This window comes from Lemur catta, chromosome 2 (assembly GCF_020740605.2).
Source record: "Lemur catta isolate mLemCat1 chromosome 2, mLemCat1.pri, whole genome shotgun sequence".
NCBI classification, from domain to species: Eukaryota; Metazoa; Chordata; class Mammalia; order Primates; family Lemuridae; genus Lemur; species Lemur catta.
In genome coordinates, this window is record NC_059129.1 from 132,288,791 (window position 1) to 132,304,652 (window position 15,862).

A 15,862-nucleotide genomic window follows, 5' to 3' on the forward strand; every position below is an offset into this window, starting at 1 on the left:
CCAAGATAAACAGGCTGCCTTCAGGGAGAGATTTGGAGGGAATTGTGATTCATGGTTGATATCACTTTATAACCAGGTCTTTTTAGTATTTGAATCCCCCCAAGAGACACCTTGGGGGTCTATGGCCAGGTTGTGTGTAAAGAGCTTTACAGTGACTGTTACAGCCGACCAGCTCTATTAATATGAATTAATATTATATTAAATCATTTATTCTCCTGAACCATATCTGCTCTATAACACAGCTCATTTGCTCTTCCTCAGCCACTGAGAACAGCTGGTCTATGTACACTATCCATCACGTTTCCTTTCTCATTTGCAATGGAGGAGGAGCAAAGCTAAATCCTGATTGTAAGTGGGGACCTGTGCTTAGTCGGTTTCATGCCACATTGGCTCAGGCTCATTGTCCCTCCTAGGATCACCTCCTGATATTTGTAGCTGGGGGCACTGTGTAGGAGGGTATCTTTATCCATCAGGATGCTAAGTCAGAAGTCTAAGAAGGCCTCGTTGCTTCTTCATAAATCACATCTTGGATCTATGCTGCTCTACAGTTTAGGACTTCCCTGATAGGTAACGTAGTACTTACTTCCTTTTATTGGTTCTAAAACAAAGGCTTCCAGGGCTCAGGGGTACCAATGAGTGCCCAGAGTCTGGGTCCTGGCATATCCTAGGGTTAGAAGATTTCACATCCACTGCAGTTAACTTCATTGTGGTTAAGAAGTACTCCCTTAAGTATCTGATAATTCAGAGGAACACAATAAGTTTCTGACAAACTAAATTTCTGTGCACTAGAGAGATCCAGAGGTCTATTGAGATCTTGGAAGATACGTAGGGATCTTGAAAGTTTCCTAGCTCAGGCTTCCACTGAGAGCACAGTGTCCGGCCTCTCTCAGTGCATGGGAAACGCCCGTCTTCATACAGGTTCCATCTGGAGCAGACTCTTAACTGTCACATACGTCTTCCTTGCACTGAGTCCAAACCCACTGTCTTACATCTGCCAAATGGAAGGTCCTTTCAAAAAATTCTTTAAAAATTTTTAATTATAGTAAAAATACAGATAATTGAAAGTTTACTGTCTTAACCATTTTTTAAGTGTACAAGAATTTTAATTAGGCATTACTTCAAATACCCAGAAAAGTACAGAGAAAATTAAAACAAAGGCAAACATTATGTATTTTCTGAATTCAACTAAAGTTGTTAGTATTTTGCCATTTTTGCTTCAATTCTTATTTTTTTTTTTTAAGGAATATGTTACAAGCCTATTGAAAGTCCTGCTACTCGAAAATTCCATTCCCTTCCCTTCTTCTTTCCCCATGTAACTGCTCTAAAAAATGGTGCATGTCCTTGTACAACCACCACCTTTTGCGGTTTGAAGATCTCATGGGTGTCTTAGTGTATTCTCCGTGTGTGTGTGTGTGTGTGTGTGTGTACGCACACACATGTTGGGGGCAGGTGGGGACAGCATTAGCCCAAGCAGACGCCCTTCAGGTCATGCTCAAAGGAGATTTCCACCCCACAACCCAGCCCTTTGCTCTTAATCGGCTGCGAGGATTTTTAGGGTTCTAGCTCGTCTTGTTTCTTGTCTTTCTCACTTGGCATGAATGCAGATTAGTGGGGAAAGCTTATGGTATTGGTTCTGTACTGCATATAAGAGGCACCCCACTACTTTTTCTTGTTAACAAAGACGGTGACTCTAGCCCCTTGCCTTATGCCTCATGATTTTACAAATTGAACTCTTGGTTTCCAGGCAGTGAGTTGGATCCCTTCCCTCCCCATAATAACTTCAGGTATCCTGCAGTGTCTTCTGGTGAGGCTTGGCACCCCCAAGATGCAGACACAGCACGCATTTCCATGCAGCGCCAGGGAAGGTTTTCTGTGTTATTCCCGTCGGTCAGCACTCTGGAGTCTGTTTTGGCCACTGCCGTACCCTGAGCTGTTGTCACTAGGGACACACTACACCCAGGTTCCTCTTCCTGGGTTGTAATGGATAGCTCAAAGCCCTCATTTTATAAGTATCATTTTTCTAAATAACATGCTAGGCTGGAACAAAGGCCACTCCAAATCCCCAGGCTCTTCCACACAATGAGGACATCGCTCTAGAATGTTCCACAGGTTTGGTGGTAGTGGGGGCAGTGTTTGCTCTTGTGCTTCCAATTAGTTAATTTTTCATTAGTGGTTTTAAAAATAGCACGCTTAATTTGGGATTCTGATTTAAGTACTCACTCTGCAGCCATCTCTGCCATAATTCGTGTTCCAGAATGCTCTCCCTGTGAGAAACACAAACAGGAAGTGGCCAGTGGACCCGAGGAACAGCTGGCACATACGTGGATTGGCAGCCCTCTGCCTCCCCACAATTGTGTTTTGATGACCAGAGGAAAGGCATCACATTTCTGGTTTATTGATTCTTTTTTTCTCTGTGTGTGTGGTTGGAAGGGTGGGGGTGGGAGGTGAAGAGAAAGGAAAATCAAGCCATTCACCACAGCAACTAGCTATTTTATGTAGAAAAGGTTTTCTTGGTTTGTGTTTTATGTGACCAAGCACTTACTCTGCATAATAACGCGAAGATGTTCTGCGTGTAGCCTCCGTGTCCCATGTGAGGCTCCACGTACTGTCTGTATAGAATGAGGATGTTCAACTTTCAGTCCTCCTTAAGCGTATCTGTGACTCAGCTTCCAAGTTAGAGGGTTTCCTGAGCTTCCCCTGCCTCACCCTGATGTGTGGTAAATAGAAATGCTGGCCCAAGACAAGGGGGGAAGCAGGAAAGAGAGAAAACTTGTGACTCATCCCAAACCACAGAAACAAGCGAAGATTTGCCACTGGCCCCTCATCCGCTTAGGGGTTTGGCCCCCTCCTGCCAATCTCACTCCTGCTGAGATAATATAAGAACCAGCACGTGTCCCCAAGGGCTAAGAAGGTGCTTAAATGCTAATAAAATTTGAAATTTCACTTGACACTTTATTAGCTCCCAAATTTGGAAAGCTGGTGATGTAAATAAATGGCTTGAAGCACAAGTCTTACAGATCTCTGAAGAGCATATGCCCTAATCTCACCTTGCGAATGGAGCATTTGTTCACTCTTTGCTTCTCTTCAATGGTGCCGTCGGTGCCATGGCTCAGAAGGGACTATGACTGCTCTCCATTGCCAATAGGACACTTTGCATTTCCCCTCTCCTCATAGCGTTGAGGCCGGAGTCAGCCTCTGTTTGGGTAACTTAAATGGGATCAACATATTCCAACTGCATGCTGCCTCTCCAAATTTATCTCCATGTGATTGACACTTTTACTTGAAAGAAAAATGTTCTGATCTCAACAAGTTTATTTTGATCTTATTTACTTTAAAATAATCTGTTCTGTTCTAAAAGTTCAAGACTCCAAATTATATGGCTGTATCCTAGGATAAAATCTGAGGTCTGGTTGACTTTGAACCTTTGCCTTTCTCTCCACTGGTGATTCCATGCCCTGCGTTCTCCTTCTCTAGGCAACAGCGACCAGTCAGGATCCCAGGAGAAGCTGCTCGTGGACAGCCAGGGCCTGAGTGGATGCTCCCCCCGAGACTCCGGGTGCTACGAAAGCAGTGAGAACCTGGAAAATGGTAATGTCAGCAAAGGTCACCAGGACCCCGCTTTGACAATTACTGATTTCAAAAGGACAATTTTCTCCAAAAGAGCAATTCTATTACCATTATGAACTCGGTGATAATCTTTTCCTTCCTGACCTCTTCCCCATTCTAGCCTGTAGTTAGCCTCCCTGTCTGTTCCTGCCGGCTGCCGTGTGAGGTTAATAAATTCCATCTAAAATAGCTGCAGCTATAAAACCTAAATTGTGTGTCTCCTATGCCCTTTTCTTTACGCAATAAAAACCAACATTTGAGTGTTAGGAACTATTAGGTCCATAAGGAAAACCACTTACCAGGTAGGCCATCCATCAGGGTCACACCAGCAATGGTGTCTTCAGTGCCTCGGCTGCGTGACAGTCACTGCGGAAGAGGATGATTGGATGGCCACGTTTTGTGTGTTGCTTCCCTGTATTAAGCAGTCAATATGAAATTTCAGAAAACATACTTGTCTCTAACAGATGAGGACCCTTAAGTGCAGTAGGGTCAGGTGGGTTAAATGTTACCATGGGTGGCTCTGTAATTTGCTGTTGTGACCCCAAAATTCCCATTACAGCGAGATTAGAAGCAATTGCAAAGGGTTTATGCTGCCACAGTGACCTTAGTCTCTGTCGAACACTTGAAGACTATCATGGAATATGCCCAGATTTGATAGCTTTTAGCTGCCTTTGGTATCCTAGCTGGGAGCCCATGTGTTAAGGTATTTATTATTGGACACCTACCTAAGCAAATTTTTTAAAGTTCAGCTCTTGAAGTGGACGTCTGGTTGCCCCGCAGTCACCCATACCCAGGGCTAAGTCTGAGGTCTGCAGTGAATATCTGGTTGCAATTCATTAGTGCTTTGTGAAATCAGTTCAATGGGTCATGGATAGTAGTTTTATAAGACAAAACAGAATAGAAAAATATCAGAATGCATTCCATAAGGTAAGGGTTAGTGTTGTTAGTATTGTCACTTGTAATCTTTGTTTCAGTTTTATTTATGTGTGTGTGCATATACATACCTGTGTGTATTGGATGATGAATGTAAAATGTGTTTATTACTGGGGATCATGGCAAAAAATAGTTTGGGAGCCACTGTTGGCATGAAAACCAGGGCTAGGGTGAGGCAAGCAGATTTCCAGGGTGCAAACTCTAAGAGGTGCTCACTTCCAGGTACCAACCCTAGGCTCTCATGACTGTGAGCGTGAACACCTCCTTAGAGTGTGCCCTTGGGGCATCTTGTTGATCTCACCCTAATCCCAATTCTGATGGACATCTTGGGGACCTCAAAATTTGACCCATGAGCCCTGTCATTTGGGATGTTCTATCAATTTGGGAATATAGTAGCTTTCTCCAAACCCTAATATTCAGGTAGTCTCTGGTCAAGCTCGGATGCAAAACCCACTGTGTCACAGAGCATGCTCAGTGTCCATAAACATCAAAATCCTCATGTAGGTTCTGAAGATGTTTCTTTTCTGTTAATAACCATTCCATATCCAGCAATTTTCAGTAAATTAATCCCCTAACTGTTCTGGATTGGTGAGGATTTCACAGATATCACTGGCAGAATTTTTAATACCCCAAAGAATTCAGGTGCACCTGCTGAAGAACTAGATTAAAGAAACTGGTGGACCATACTTTGAACTCAAAGTCAATTCAGGGATCTTTCCGATGTAAGCGGAATGTGAAAATAGTACTTAATCCGTGCAGTTTATATTGGGAGTTATGGGGAAGGAAAGCCGTATTTCTATAATTTATGCTAAAGAGGTTTTAAGAATTTTCTATTTCAACTGATTTTTAAGCTTTAATGTGATATGTTTTCTGAAGAGGCATTTTCCTTTTCCATTTATCTGTGATGATTTTTCTATTAATGATAAATGGGCCATCATCAATATATTCAGTAGGAACTAACATTAAGCTAATGATCTCCATGTAACAACAAAATAATAACCTACAAATGCCCAGCATATTGCTGTTTATCAGTGCGGAACATACAGGTGAGACAGAGTTTGAGGTCTCACGTTATTATCCATAAGGGAGGACAAATGGCCATTTGACCATGTCTCTGCTTTGTCAAATGCAAAATATTTCACATGTTGATTTGTATCTTATCAGAAGGATGGAATCATTCATAAAAAATTTGATTGAGGAGACACTGTTCTTCAGGGTTTTTTCTTTTTGTTTTTGGACAGGGTCTTGCTCTGTCTCCCAGGCTAGAGTGCAATGGCCCAATCATATCACGGCTGGCTAATTTTTCTATTTTTTTGTAGAGACAGGGTCTTGCTATGTTGCCCAGACTGGTCTGGAACTCTTGGCCTCAAGCGATCCTCCCAGCTCGACCTCCCAAAATGCTGGGACTATAGGCGTGAGCCACCGTGCCTGGCTCAGACCACTGTTCTTATACATCAGTCTTAAGTGTCTGGAATTATGCTTGATACATTTAATATCATCAGTTTGAAATTAGAGTGAACTGAATAGAAAGCTGTGAAATCATGGAAGGAATCTTTCTCCCCCTGCTGATAACAGCCAAACCATCTGTAATGCTACAGCCCCAGGTCTTTCTTTCTGATCCCTCTCCTCATCCACACAGCATGCACATAGAGACTTTGTCAGAGAATTGGCCTTCATTTACCCCAAAATAGCCATTTCCTTCTTCCCATTGGCACTATTCAACCCTTTCTCTCCCTTCCCAATCAAATCAGCCCACAGCCTTGATTTCTTCTTGTTGCTTATTTATTGAAAGGGTAAGATTACTTAATGGGGGGATATCAAAACCCTAAATTAAATGTTTAGTTTAAAAATGTTTACTGAAACAAGAGATTAGGGAGAAAACCTTTTCTTACAAGACAGTGACTTTCCAGAGATTAGAGCCAGCATTTCTTTGTGCCTTCCAAACCAGAAGTGGGTTTAGGATTTTCCTCTTTTTCTCTGGGCCTAGAGTAGTAGGATCACTGGGTTCATGTTTTGTTATCTGGGGTTTTCCCCTTAGATATCTCAGCCTAGTGTCAAAGCACACAACAAACGTGCTACTAACCAAAAATGTAACAAGGGACAGTTAATATGTGTGTGTGTGTGTTTAAAGTATTGATGGGAGCAAAGCACATAGCACGGTGCCTGGCCCATGGATAGTATATTCTCGGTACAGCTTATCAAGCTTCAGAGGCAGCAGTTACTATCACTCAACAGTCATCAAATAAGTAGATCCTGTCTGGTGGACAGTTCAATTATCAGTGTGACAGTTTATTTTAACCAGGGCTGTTGCTTCACTGGGACCTAGAACTATATCAGTCTTTTACAGATTGCCTCTGGCAAAGTTCTCATATAAGTTTGTTTACTTGTTGGTTTCAAGGTTGGTTGGCTGTTTCTAGGTCAAATTTATCAGAGGGAGCAGCTTCCAGAAAGGTGTTATTTGAGTATTCACTGATCATCCTACAGGGGGCACCACTCACAGACCCCGTTCCAGAATTCAATCACTCCTCAACTTTCCAGTCATGACTGTAGGAAATTGTACTCACCAGACAGAAGTCCCATCAGCGTGGCTTCTCCATGGGCTATGGCCCATCAGCCTCCTCCCACGCCGACTGTAGCTAGAAATGGATCTTCAGCCTAGATTTATTTTACTGCCTGACACAGCATATTTCCTTTCCATGTAACCCAATTAATTTCAGTCTCCATGAGTCCTTTAATAAGGCTAAGAAGTCTTTCTAAAAATAAAAATGAACCATAATAACCTTATATCACCCGATGTCGTAAAATGGTGATTTTATGTCCTTAGTGTAATTCAACAATAGGATATGGGAGTTGGAATTTCAATTATGTTAGCACACCTTTGTGCATCAATGTGATTGATTCGCTTTTAAAATGTGATTGTAGAATATCCCTTGTGTCTCACAGGCAAGACTCGGAAAACTAGCCTCCTGTCTGCCAAGTCATCAGCCGAGTCCAGCTTGAAGTCTTTCCAGAGGAGCCAGCTGGGCACCTACCCGACACTGCCTTTGACCAAGTCCGCGGGCGGCGCACTGAAGCAGGGAGAGGAGGAGGCCAGGCTGGGCGGTGGCCTCCGCCCAGACACTTCCGAGGGCTGTGACCCGCCAGGTGTGACTGGTTTGACTAAAAACCGAAGAAGCCTCCCAGTTTCCATCTGTCGGAGCTGTGAGACCCTGGAGGGCCCCCAGACTGTGGAGACCTGGCCCCGTTCCCATTCCCTGGATGACCTTCAAGGAGAGCCTGGTGCTGAACAAGATGTGCCTACTGAGGTGACAGAACCCTCCCCTCAGATTGTCCCAGAAGTGCCGCAAAAGACAAGCGCCTCTGCCACGAAGGTCCAGCCTCCCACGCGAGATTCTGCTGTCGACAATGCACTGCTACTGACCCAAAGCAAGAGATTTTCTGAACCTCAGAAAACGACTACTAAGAAACCGGAGGGCTCAATGGCAGCCCCTGCCCGCGGCTCGGCGCCTCCTCAGTGTTTGCCCAGAAACTACGATGCTCAACCCCCCGGAGTTAAACACGCTTTCCCAAGGACACCTCTCGAGGGTCACAGACAAGGACACGATTTGGAAGGAACATGCCATCCCCCCAGCACCAAAGAAGGGGTAGAGGCTGAACAGAGGGTCCCTGAGGCCAGAACGCAGCCAAAAAATCCGTCACAGCCTCCACCTGTTCCTGCCAAAAAGAGCAGAGAACGCCTTGCGAACGGGCTGCACCCTGTGCCTGCGGGCCCCGCCGGGACCCTCCCCAGCCCCGACGCTCCCTGCCTGCCGGTGAAGAAGGGCGGCCTCGCCAGCCCCGCCAGCCCCAGTGACTGTCCCCCGGCGCTGGCTGCGAGGCCTCCCTCAGGGCAGGAGCCGGGCAGCCCGCCAAGCACAAGACCACCCCCCTGGCTCTCAGAGCTCCCGGAGAGCGCGACCCTTCAGGAGCACGGCGTGAAGCTGGGCCCGGCTCTGACCAGGAAGGTCTCCTGTGCCCGGGGAGTGGACCTGGAAATGCTCACCGAAAACAAGCTACACGCCGAAGGCATCGATCTCACTGAGGAGCCGTATTCTGATAAGGTATCAGAGGCGCTGGGCCCATGTCTCAGGCCTTTAGTTTTGTAAGGCGGGTGACCAGGTGAGATGACCCCCCCCCAGCTGGGCCCAGGCCAGCCCCCCCGGCACGGGCTGTTCTGGTGGCACAGAAGGAGCCGCAGCCAGCGCTGCTGTCCACCGCCAGGACACTCGGCGTCCTGATGAATGCAGAGCACAGTCTCCACGTCAAATGCAAATACGGCCTCCGAATTTTCTTTTCTTTTGCTTTTGCTTGGTTGTTTTAATTTGGGGCAGCTGTCCTTTGCAGGGAGAACGATCAGTACCAGGACTGGTTCCCGAAAGGGATGGTCTAGTGGGCAGGGGAAACCTGAGTTCAGGGGTCCGTGTCCAGACTTTAACCTCTCCCTACTTCATTTCCCTGTATGTAAACTGGGGTTAAAGATAAGCTCCATAACTACCTCTTAGAAGGATTACTAGGAGCAAATAAAATAAATGTGGACATACTTTGAAAATCGTAGAACCCTAGTCAGATGTAATAATTATATAATTATCTCTACAGGTAAGAGGGGGGGAAAAAGATTAGATTTATAATGAAAAATTATTTCTCATTTGGAGAAAATATAAGACCTACCAATACCAAGTGCCTTTGAAGACAAATCAATGATAATAGATGTGGCTGTGCTTTGCTTCTGGAAACATATGTTTTGTTATAACGCATTCCTGGAGTCCTTGTTACAAAATTCTCATGACCGTGAATGCCTTAGAATACAATCCTCTTCCTCCTCCTTCACCCTCCTTGATATTTCTTGAATAAACCCCTTTAAATAAAAAGTGGTGAGAATCCTACTCCACAGTAAATGCTGGCCTAGTAATGTGGTGGTATAACTCCTAACAGATTAAGCACAAACAGTAGAGTATCTGTAGAGTAGAAGCCTGTTATTTTCTCCTGCAGTTTAGAGGCTGTCTTCAATAACATCTAAGGAATCGTATTAACATTTTGCAAAATGGGTTGAGTGAATTAAAGGCATTGGCCCAAAAAATAATAAGATGATAGTGTTCTGCCTTAATTATGTTTCAAACCATTTTCCTAGAGCTCACTGTACTCGGGAGATACAGATGTAGAGAGTGTTCCCTCTAAAGCACCCATCCTGACAATAAAGAAAATACATTCACTGCAAATTAAAACTTTTGGTGATACTTTCCAGTAGTTCCATGTCTTATCCTACCTTATATTTGGTGTAACTTGGAGAACGAACAGAACATCCTTGCAACCTTTGATGCCACATTTCTGTTCTCCCTGGCAGCACGGTCGCTGCGGGATTCCTGAAGCCCTGGTACAGAGATACGCAGAGGACTTGGATCAGCCCGAGAGGGACGTCGCCACCAACATGGACCAGATCCGGGTGAAGCTGCTGCGGAAGCAGCACCGCATGGCGGTAAGCAGCCCGCATGGCCAACATCCCCATTTAGTTACAGTGCTCAATGATGAGCACCGCCGACAGCTGCCAAGTAGGCAGGGCTCACTATAGCTATAGCAAGGACACCTGGGGAGAAAGTAATACACGGTCAGCCTAGAACTTTTTGAAAATACAGTTTTGGAAAAGAAAAAAAGAAAAGAAAAGAAAATTATCCATATTCCCAGCACTGCAAATAACTTTTTAAAAATCTGTCTGAAGGACTCAAAAGTTCAGTTAGGAGGAGTAAGTTCAAGATATCTGTAATATATTGACTACAGTTAATAGCAATATATCATACACTTGGAAATTGCTAAGAAGTGTTAGCAACTTTGTAGTGTTCTGACTGGAAAAAAAATGATAAAGTAGATGAGATAATGCATGTGTTAAATAGCTTGATTTAGCCATTCCAGTGTGTGCGTATATCAAACCATCGTATTGTATACCATAAATACATACAATTTTTACTTGTCTATTAAAAATCTGTCTAGTCATTTCTGTGCACATGTACAACAGCAAATGTACAGTTTTGAAACCCGATTGTTTTTGGTTATCAGATCATGAATCTGTTTCTCTATTAATAAAAAATTATTTTATATTATCAATACAGTAGTCCCCCCTTACCCAGTACTACCCACAGGGTATATGTTCTGAAATCCCTGGTGGATTCCTTGGGCCCTCTTATCAGATAATGCTGGACCCTATATATACTATGCACATATTTCTTTTTCCTTCTTTCACAATTTCACGGATAAAAGATTTTGTTCTTACTGTAGATCTCAGCAACCTCAGCATACAATTGTTTTCTTTCCTTAAGTCAAGAACTTTTGCGTTTTCACTTAAAGGAAGCACTTTATGGCTTCTCTATGGCATTTCCAAATTTCTAGCATCACTACTATTATATTTTGGGGTCCTTATGAAATCAAACAAGGGTGTAGCGAACACAAGCCCTGCACTGCTGCGATAGTTGATCTGGTAACTGAGATGGCCACTAAGTAACCAAGGGGTGGGGAGTGTAGATGACGTGTATTTGCTGGACAAAGGGAAGATTCACATCCCAAGTGGGATGCAGCGGGACTGTATGACATTTCATCCCGCGGCACAGAATGGTGAACAATGTAAAATTTGTGAATTGTTTATTTCTGAAATTTTCCATTTAATACTTTCAGACCACAGAAAATGAACCCATCCAAGGGAGACTACTGTATTTCAAAGTATTCTAGTAGGTGAATGTAGTATCATGAAGCCAATCCCATAGTTTGGAAACATCTAGACCTTTTCCAGCCTGTTATTTTAAATAACATAGTAAAGATCATCCTTGTTAATAAATCTTCATAGACTTCCAAGGTTAATTCTGGAGGATATATTTTTTTTGAAGAGGGTTTGCTTCATCAAAACTGTACAAAGTCTCAAGAATTTTCACACTTGTTAGCAAATCACCTTTCGGAAAGGTAAAGTTATACCCAGTAGTCAAGGTTAAATGTCCAGTTCCCTGTCCTAGCAAGCACTTAATATGTTTACATTTTAAATTCTTTATAATTATATTCATTAAATATTTAATTTTCTGATTTTTAATATAGATTCAAAATGTAGTAGAAAATCTACTTAATAAAACTCCCACCGACTGAGTATCCTTTTTACTATCACACAGGTGACAGGTACATCTCTTCAAATCACCTTAGGGCTCTCGTGGAAGAGTATATCACAGTGAGACAATAATAGGATATATAAATGCTTAGTCTGGAGAGTTGGACATATTCGGGTTGGATCTAATTCCTCCAAACACCTCGTAGAACCTTGTAGAACACTTCTTTGAAGATTTGTTTCATCTTTTAGAATTCCGCTAGATTGGATCTTTGAAATCTCACTGCATTATCACTTTCTGATGATAACCCACCAATGCAGTATTTCAATACTATTCCTTTAGACATGTAAGAAGTAGCCCTCCAACGGCACATGTAGAGTTCCTGTAACATTGCTTTCTTCGTTTATCCAGATCCCAAGTGGTGGGCTCACAGAAATCTGTAGAAAGCCCGTCTCTCCTGGATGCATTGCGTCTGTGTCGGACTGGCTCATTTCCATCGGTCTGCCCATGTACACCAGCACCCTCTCCGCAGCAGGGGTCAGCACGCTGAGCCGAGTGCCTTCTCTGTCCCACACTTGCCTTCAGGAGGCCGGCATCACAGAGGAGAGACACATAAGAAAGCTCCTCTCCGCAGCCAGACTCTTCAAACTGCCGCCAGGCCCCGAGGCCATGTAGCCGGGCCCTCCCTGGACAAGAGCCACCCTTTCACTGTGCTTACGATGCTGATGCAATTCCTCCATCTCTGGACATGCAGACCAGATCCAGAAGAAAGGCCCAGCGTGTGGCCAAACGGAATGCGAAAACTTGGCACAGGACTGAGGACCCTCTCTTCCAGAAAAGCCCCCTCAAGGAAATTAGTGCGGCTCTCTTTGACCTTCAAAGAAAAGACAAGCACTTATTTTTATTTTCAGAACGCAGAAGATGCCAACTGGCTACAAATGCTGGGCCTCCAGTCTGTCTTTGTGCACTGGCAGAGGCTGGGAGGAGGGGGAGGACAGCCTGTTCCATTTATGATAGTGCCCTTGCCCTTCTGTCACCCTGAGGACGCCGAGGGCCAGACGGGCTTAGCCAGGCCAAAGGAACAGACTATTGTGTACTATTGACCATGCTCATTTGTTCAAAAGTTAGAACATCTGGCTGCACCAGGAAAAAAAAGGGTTCTATTCTCCTTTAGATAAACAAGAGACATTTTAATAATTGCTTTCTAGCAATCAGCTTTTATTTGCCTTAATATAAGCTTTGAAGCAGTTATCTATCTAGTGCCCACAACCCTGTAACCGTAGTTCCAAATCTTCAGCTTAGACTGCCATCTAACGTCTGGGATGTTTTCAGCAAAAGTGGGCTTTTCTAATATCTCATTCTAACATGGCTTATTTTGTAGAGGTGTTCGTCAGGCACACATTTCATCTTGGCTTTTGGTTTTTAAACTAACTACAAATCTAGTAAAAAGCTATCTGGAATTTGCAAAGTTATCGTGTGTGTGGGTGTGGGTGTGCGTGTGTGTGTTTATAGTACCTGCCTTTTGTTTTAATCAGTTTAGTATTGTTACCATGTTGGTCATTGCGCTGCAGTATTGACTTGGAACCTGACCATTTCCATTCCAAAATTCATTCATCAGCTAACAGACCACCTTTGCAAAAGGTTATCGTAAGGTTACATATTTCAGAAAGAAGTACTTAAAAAGGGAAGTAGTTTATAACATGTTTTTTAAAAGTTTTCTCAGTTTTATAATTAAGATGTTCTCCTTCTTAGATAATTCTTCTAATTCAAACAAAGGTTCATTATGGAGCCAGACAAACTACATTAGCCATGTGTTAAGTATGTGCATATTTCATTTGTTTTCCAACTGATTTCAGCATATTCTATCCTCTTTTAGTCTAGTGTCAGATTTTCTAGTAAACAGCAAATTTATACAACTGAACTATTAAGGTTTCCATTTCTTAAAAAATGAGTTTCCTTTACATTCGAATCATGAGCACTATTTTAAGCATCCAATGTGATCATTTATAACAGAAACACCTTGAGCGCAAGGTCTTGGTCAAAAGTTCTATAATATTTCATCTACTTATTAAAACAAATGATTTCCCTGGGGGCGGGGGGAAGTGAGTTCATTCATCACAAAGCCATTCTGAGCATGTGCTTTATCTCGATCCACATTTCAAAGGAAAAGGACATTCTCAGGTGATGTATTTTTTTTCATGCTTTGGTATGCATTTTTAAAAATAATGTTTGTTTCTTTAATAATATTCACCTTCTATAAGATGCCATGTGAAGATGTTGTGGACATGTAGAATAAAAAGGTAAAGCTGCCAAATTTCTATTGAACTCTTAAAAACAACAACTCATTGTTGTCCTCTTGGGTTGTGGCCTAGCCCATTTGTAAGGAGGCTTCAGGGTTCTCCTGTAATCAGAGCATTCAGCGAATTTCACGTGCAGTGGTGGGGACAGGTGCGGTAAAACGGGCTTCTCGTGCTGCTTTCGTAATACCTTGGCATGACATTCTGATGTTCTGATGAGATTCTGCTCATTGTTTAAGCTGAGCAAAAACACCACACAAAAGTCATGTAAAAGGTAACGAAGGAGAGAGAGAAATCGCATGTGAATTTCCAAGTTGTAGTTCATTCTCAGTGTAGGATTTTCATTTAGGTAAAGGTAACACCAGAAAAGGGAACTTTCTGGAGTTTTTGAGAATGCCAAACCATATTTTTATCACTATTCTTTGGAAATCAATGCCTTTGCAAAGCAAGTCAAATTCAGGGACCGTAAATACTTTTCAATGGGAATGTCTAATCTGAGAGGTCTGAGGTTGTTTTTACTTTATTTTGTTGTTTAAAAAAATTTATATATATATATATATATATATATATCTCTTTAGTCTTCTTTTGCTTTAAACTTTTAATTTGGTCTGAGAAAAGCCTGAATGTTTGTGTGTGACATTTGACTGAGGTGGGTTAGGGCCGCCTGTGGATGTTAGCAGACAGATGGTTGGCTTCAGCAATATCCAGTTTTAATCAGTTGTTTTTGGTACAGAATTTTGAGTAACAGTGAAAATTGTTGTCTTTGGAAAGCACAAAAGAAACTTGGAAAGGCAGTTCGGCTCAGGTAGCTACACATCACATTGTGTATAATTTGTACGTCAAAGTTGGCTGGACGGAAGTGTAGCCAGCTCCAACTACTATTTACATTCCCAGATAACCAAGAAGCAGATATCTTTTCATGGCCTTGCCTTAGTCAGAGGCCCTTTTCTCTGTCCTGACCCAAGGTGTGGGTGAAATTGGAAATTACTAGTCTAGTGGAAATCAGTTCCTGATACAGTAAAGTTTGCTTTCATAACTGCAGCAAAAGAGGTCACCTCACCAAGTCACTGCTGCATGTGTGTACTGTGTTATTTTCAGAAAAAATTTAATAGTCTGAGTCCAAGTTATCTTGATTTTAAATTGATAGAGAAAAGAAACTGTCAAGCAAGTTATATAACAACTAACAACATTGCACTTTCTGTATATGAAATCAATATTTAAATAACTTATTTTTCTCCATTGCTGTTCTTAAACATTGTAAGTAGCTGTAATATACCAGTACCAATATGTTCTTGCAATTGCTTCAGCCCAAGAAAGCTGTGTATTGTTTTAAAAATTGTAAAAATTATTGTGACGATTCATTAGCAAAAAGAAAGGTGGACAGAGGGTTTCCCTATGTATCAAAACTTGTCTATAATTATGTCATCTATGTACCTAGAAAAAAAAGTAAATAAATTCCTTCAGTTGAATATGCCTCTTTTGTTATTCCTTGAGTGGAAGACCAAAGATAAATGGAGTAGAAATTAAAGGGAATTTATAAAGTGTGGTCAAAGAATGAAATATATTGTGAAAATAGTTGTGTACAATTATTTCTGCCACATCACCAACACTCACTCTCCTGACATGTCCCCAGATTCTCTTTGCCAATTTATCGCATTTTTTCAGATATGCAAAATTGAGTCATATAATCACAGCATCTTAGAGCAGAGTAAGATTTTTGGAAGTCATCTTTAAGCTTATCGTTTTCAAATGAAGAATCTGAGTCCACACAGGCGGTTGACTTACTCAATATCATACAGTTAAATGGTAACACAACCCACATCTTCCATTGAGAGAGGGAAAGGGAAAAAATATATAGGTCTGGGTATTCTAGAAATTAATCAACCTGACAAAATGTGTTTTCAAAATTGT

At 42.4% G+C, this 15,862-nt stretch overlaps 1 protein-coding gene across 1 annotated transcript in view; it reads left to right on the forward strand.

Moving 5' to 3' along the window:
• Nucleotides 1-15,420, forward strand: part of SASH1 (SAM and SH3 domain containing 1) — a 166,784-nt gene extending 151,364 nt beyond the window's left edge. Inside the window, exons 17-20 of the mRNA XM_045544547.1 lie at nt 3,475-3,588; nt 7,483-8,639; nt 9,920-10,051; nt 12,066-15,420. Coding sequence (XP_045400503.1) covers nt 3,475-3,588; nt 7,483-8,639; nt 9,920-10,051; nt 12,066-12,329 — 1,667 coding nt within the window. The 3' untranslated portion in view covers nt 12,330-15,420. The remainder of the gene's footprint in view (nt 1-3,474; nt 3,589-7,482; nt 8,640-9,919; nt 10,052-12,065) is intronic.
• Nucleotides 15,421-15,862: the final 442 nt, after the last annotated feature.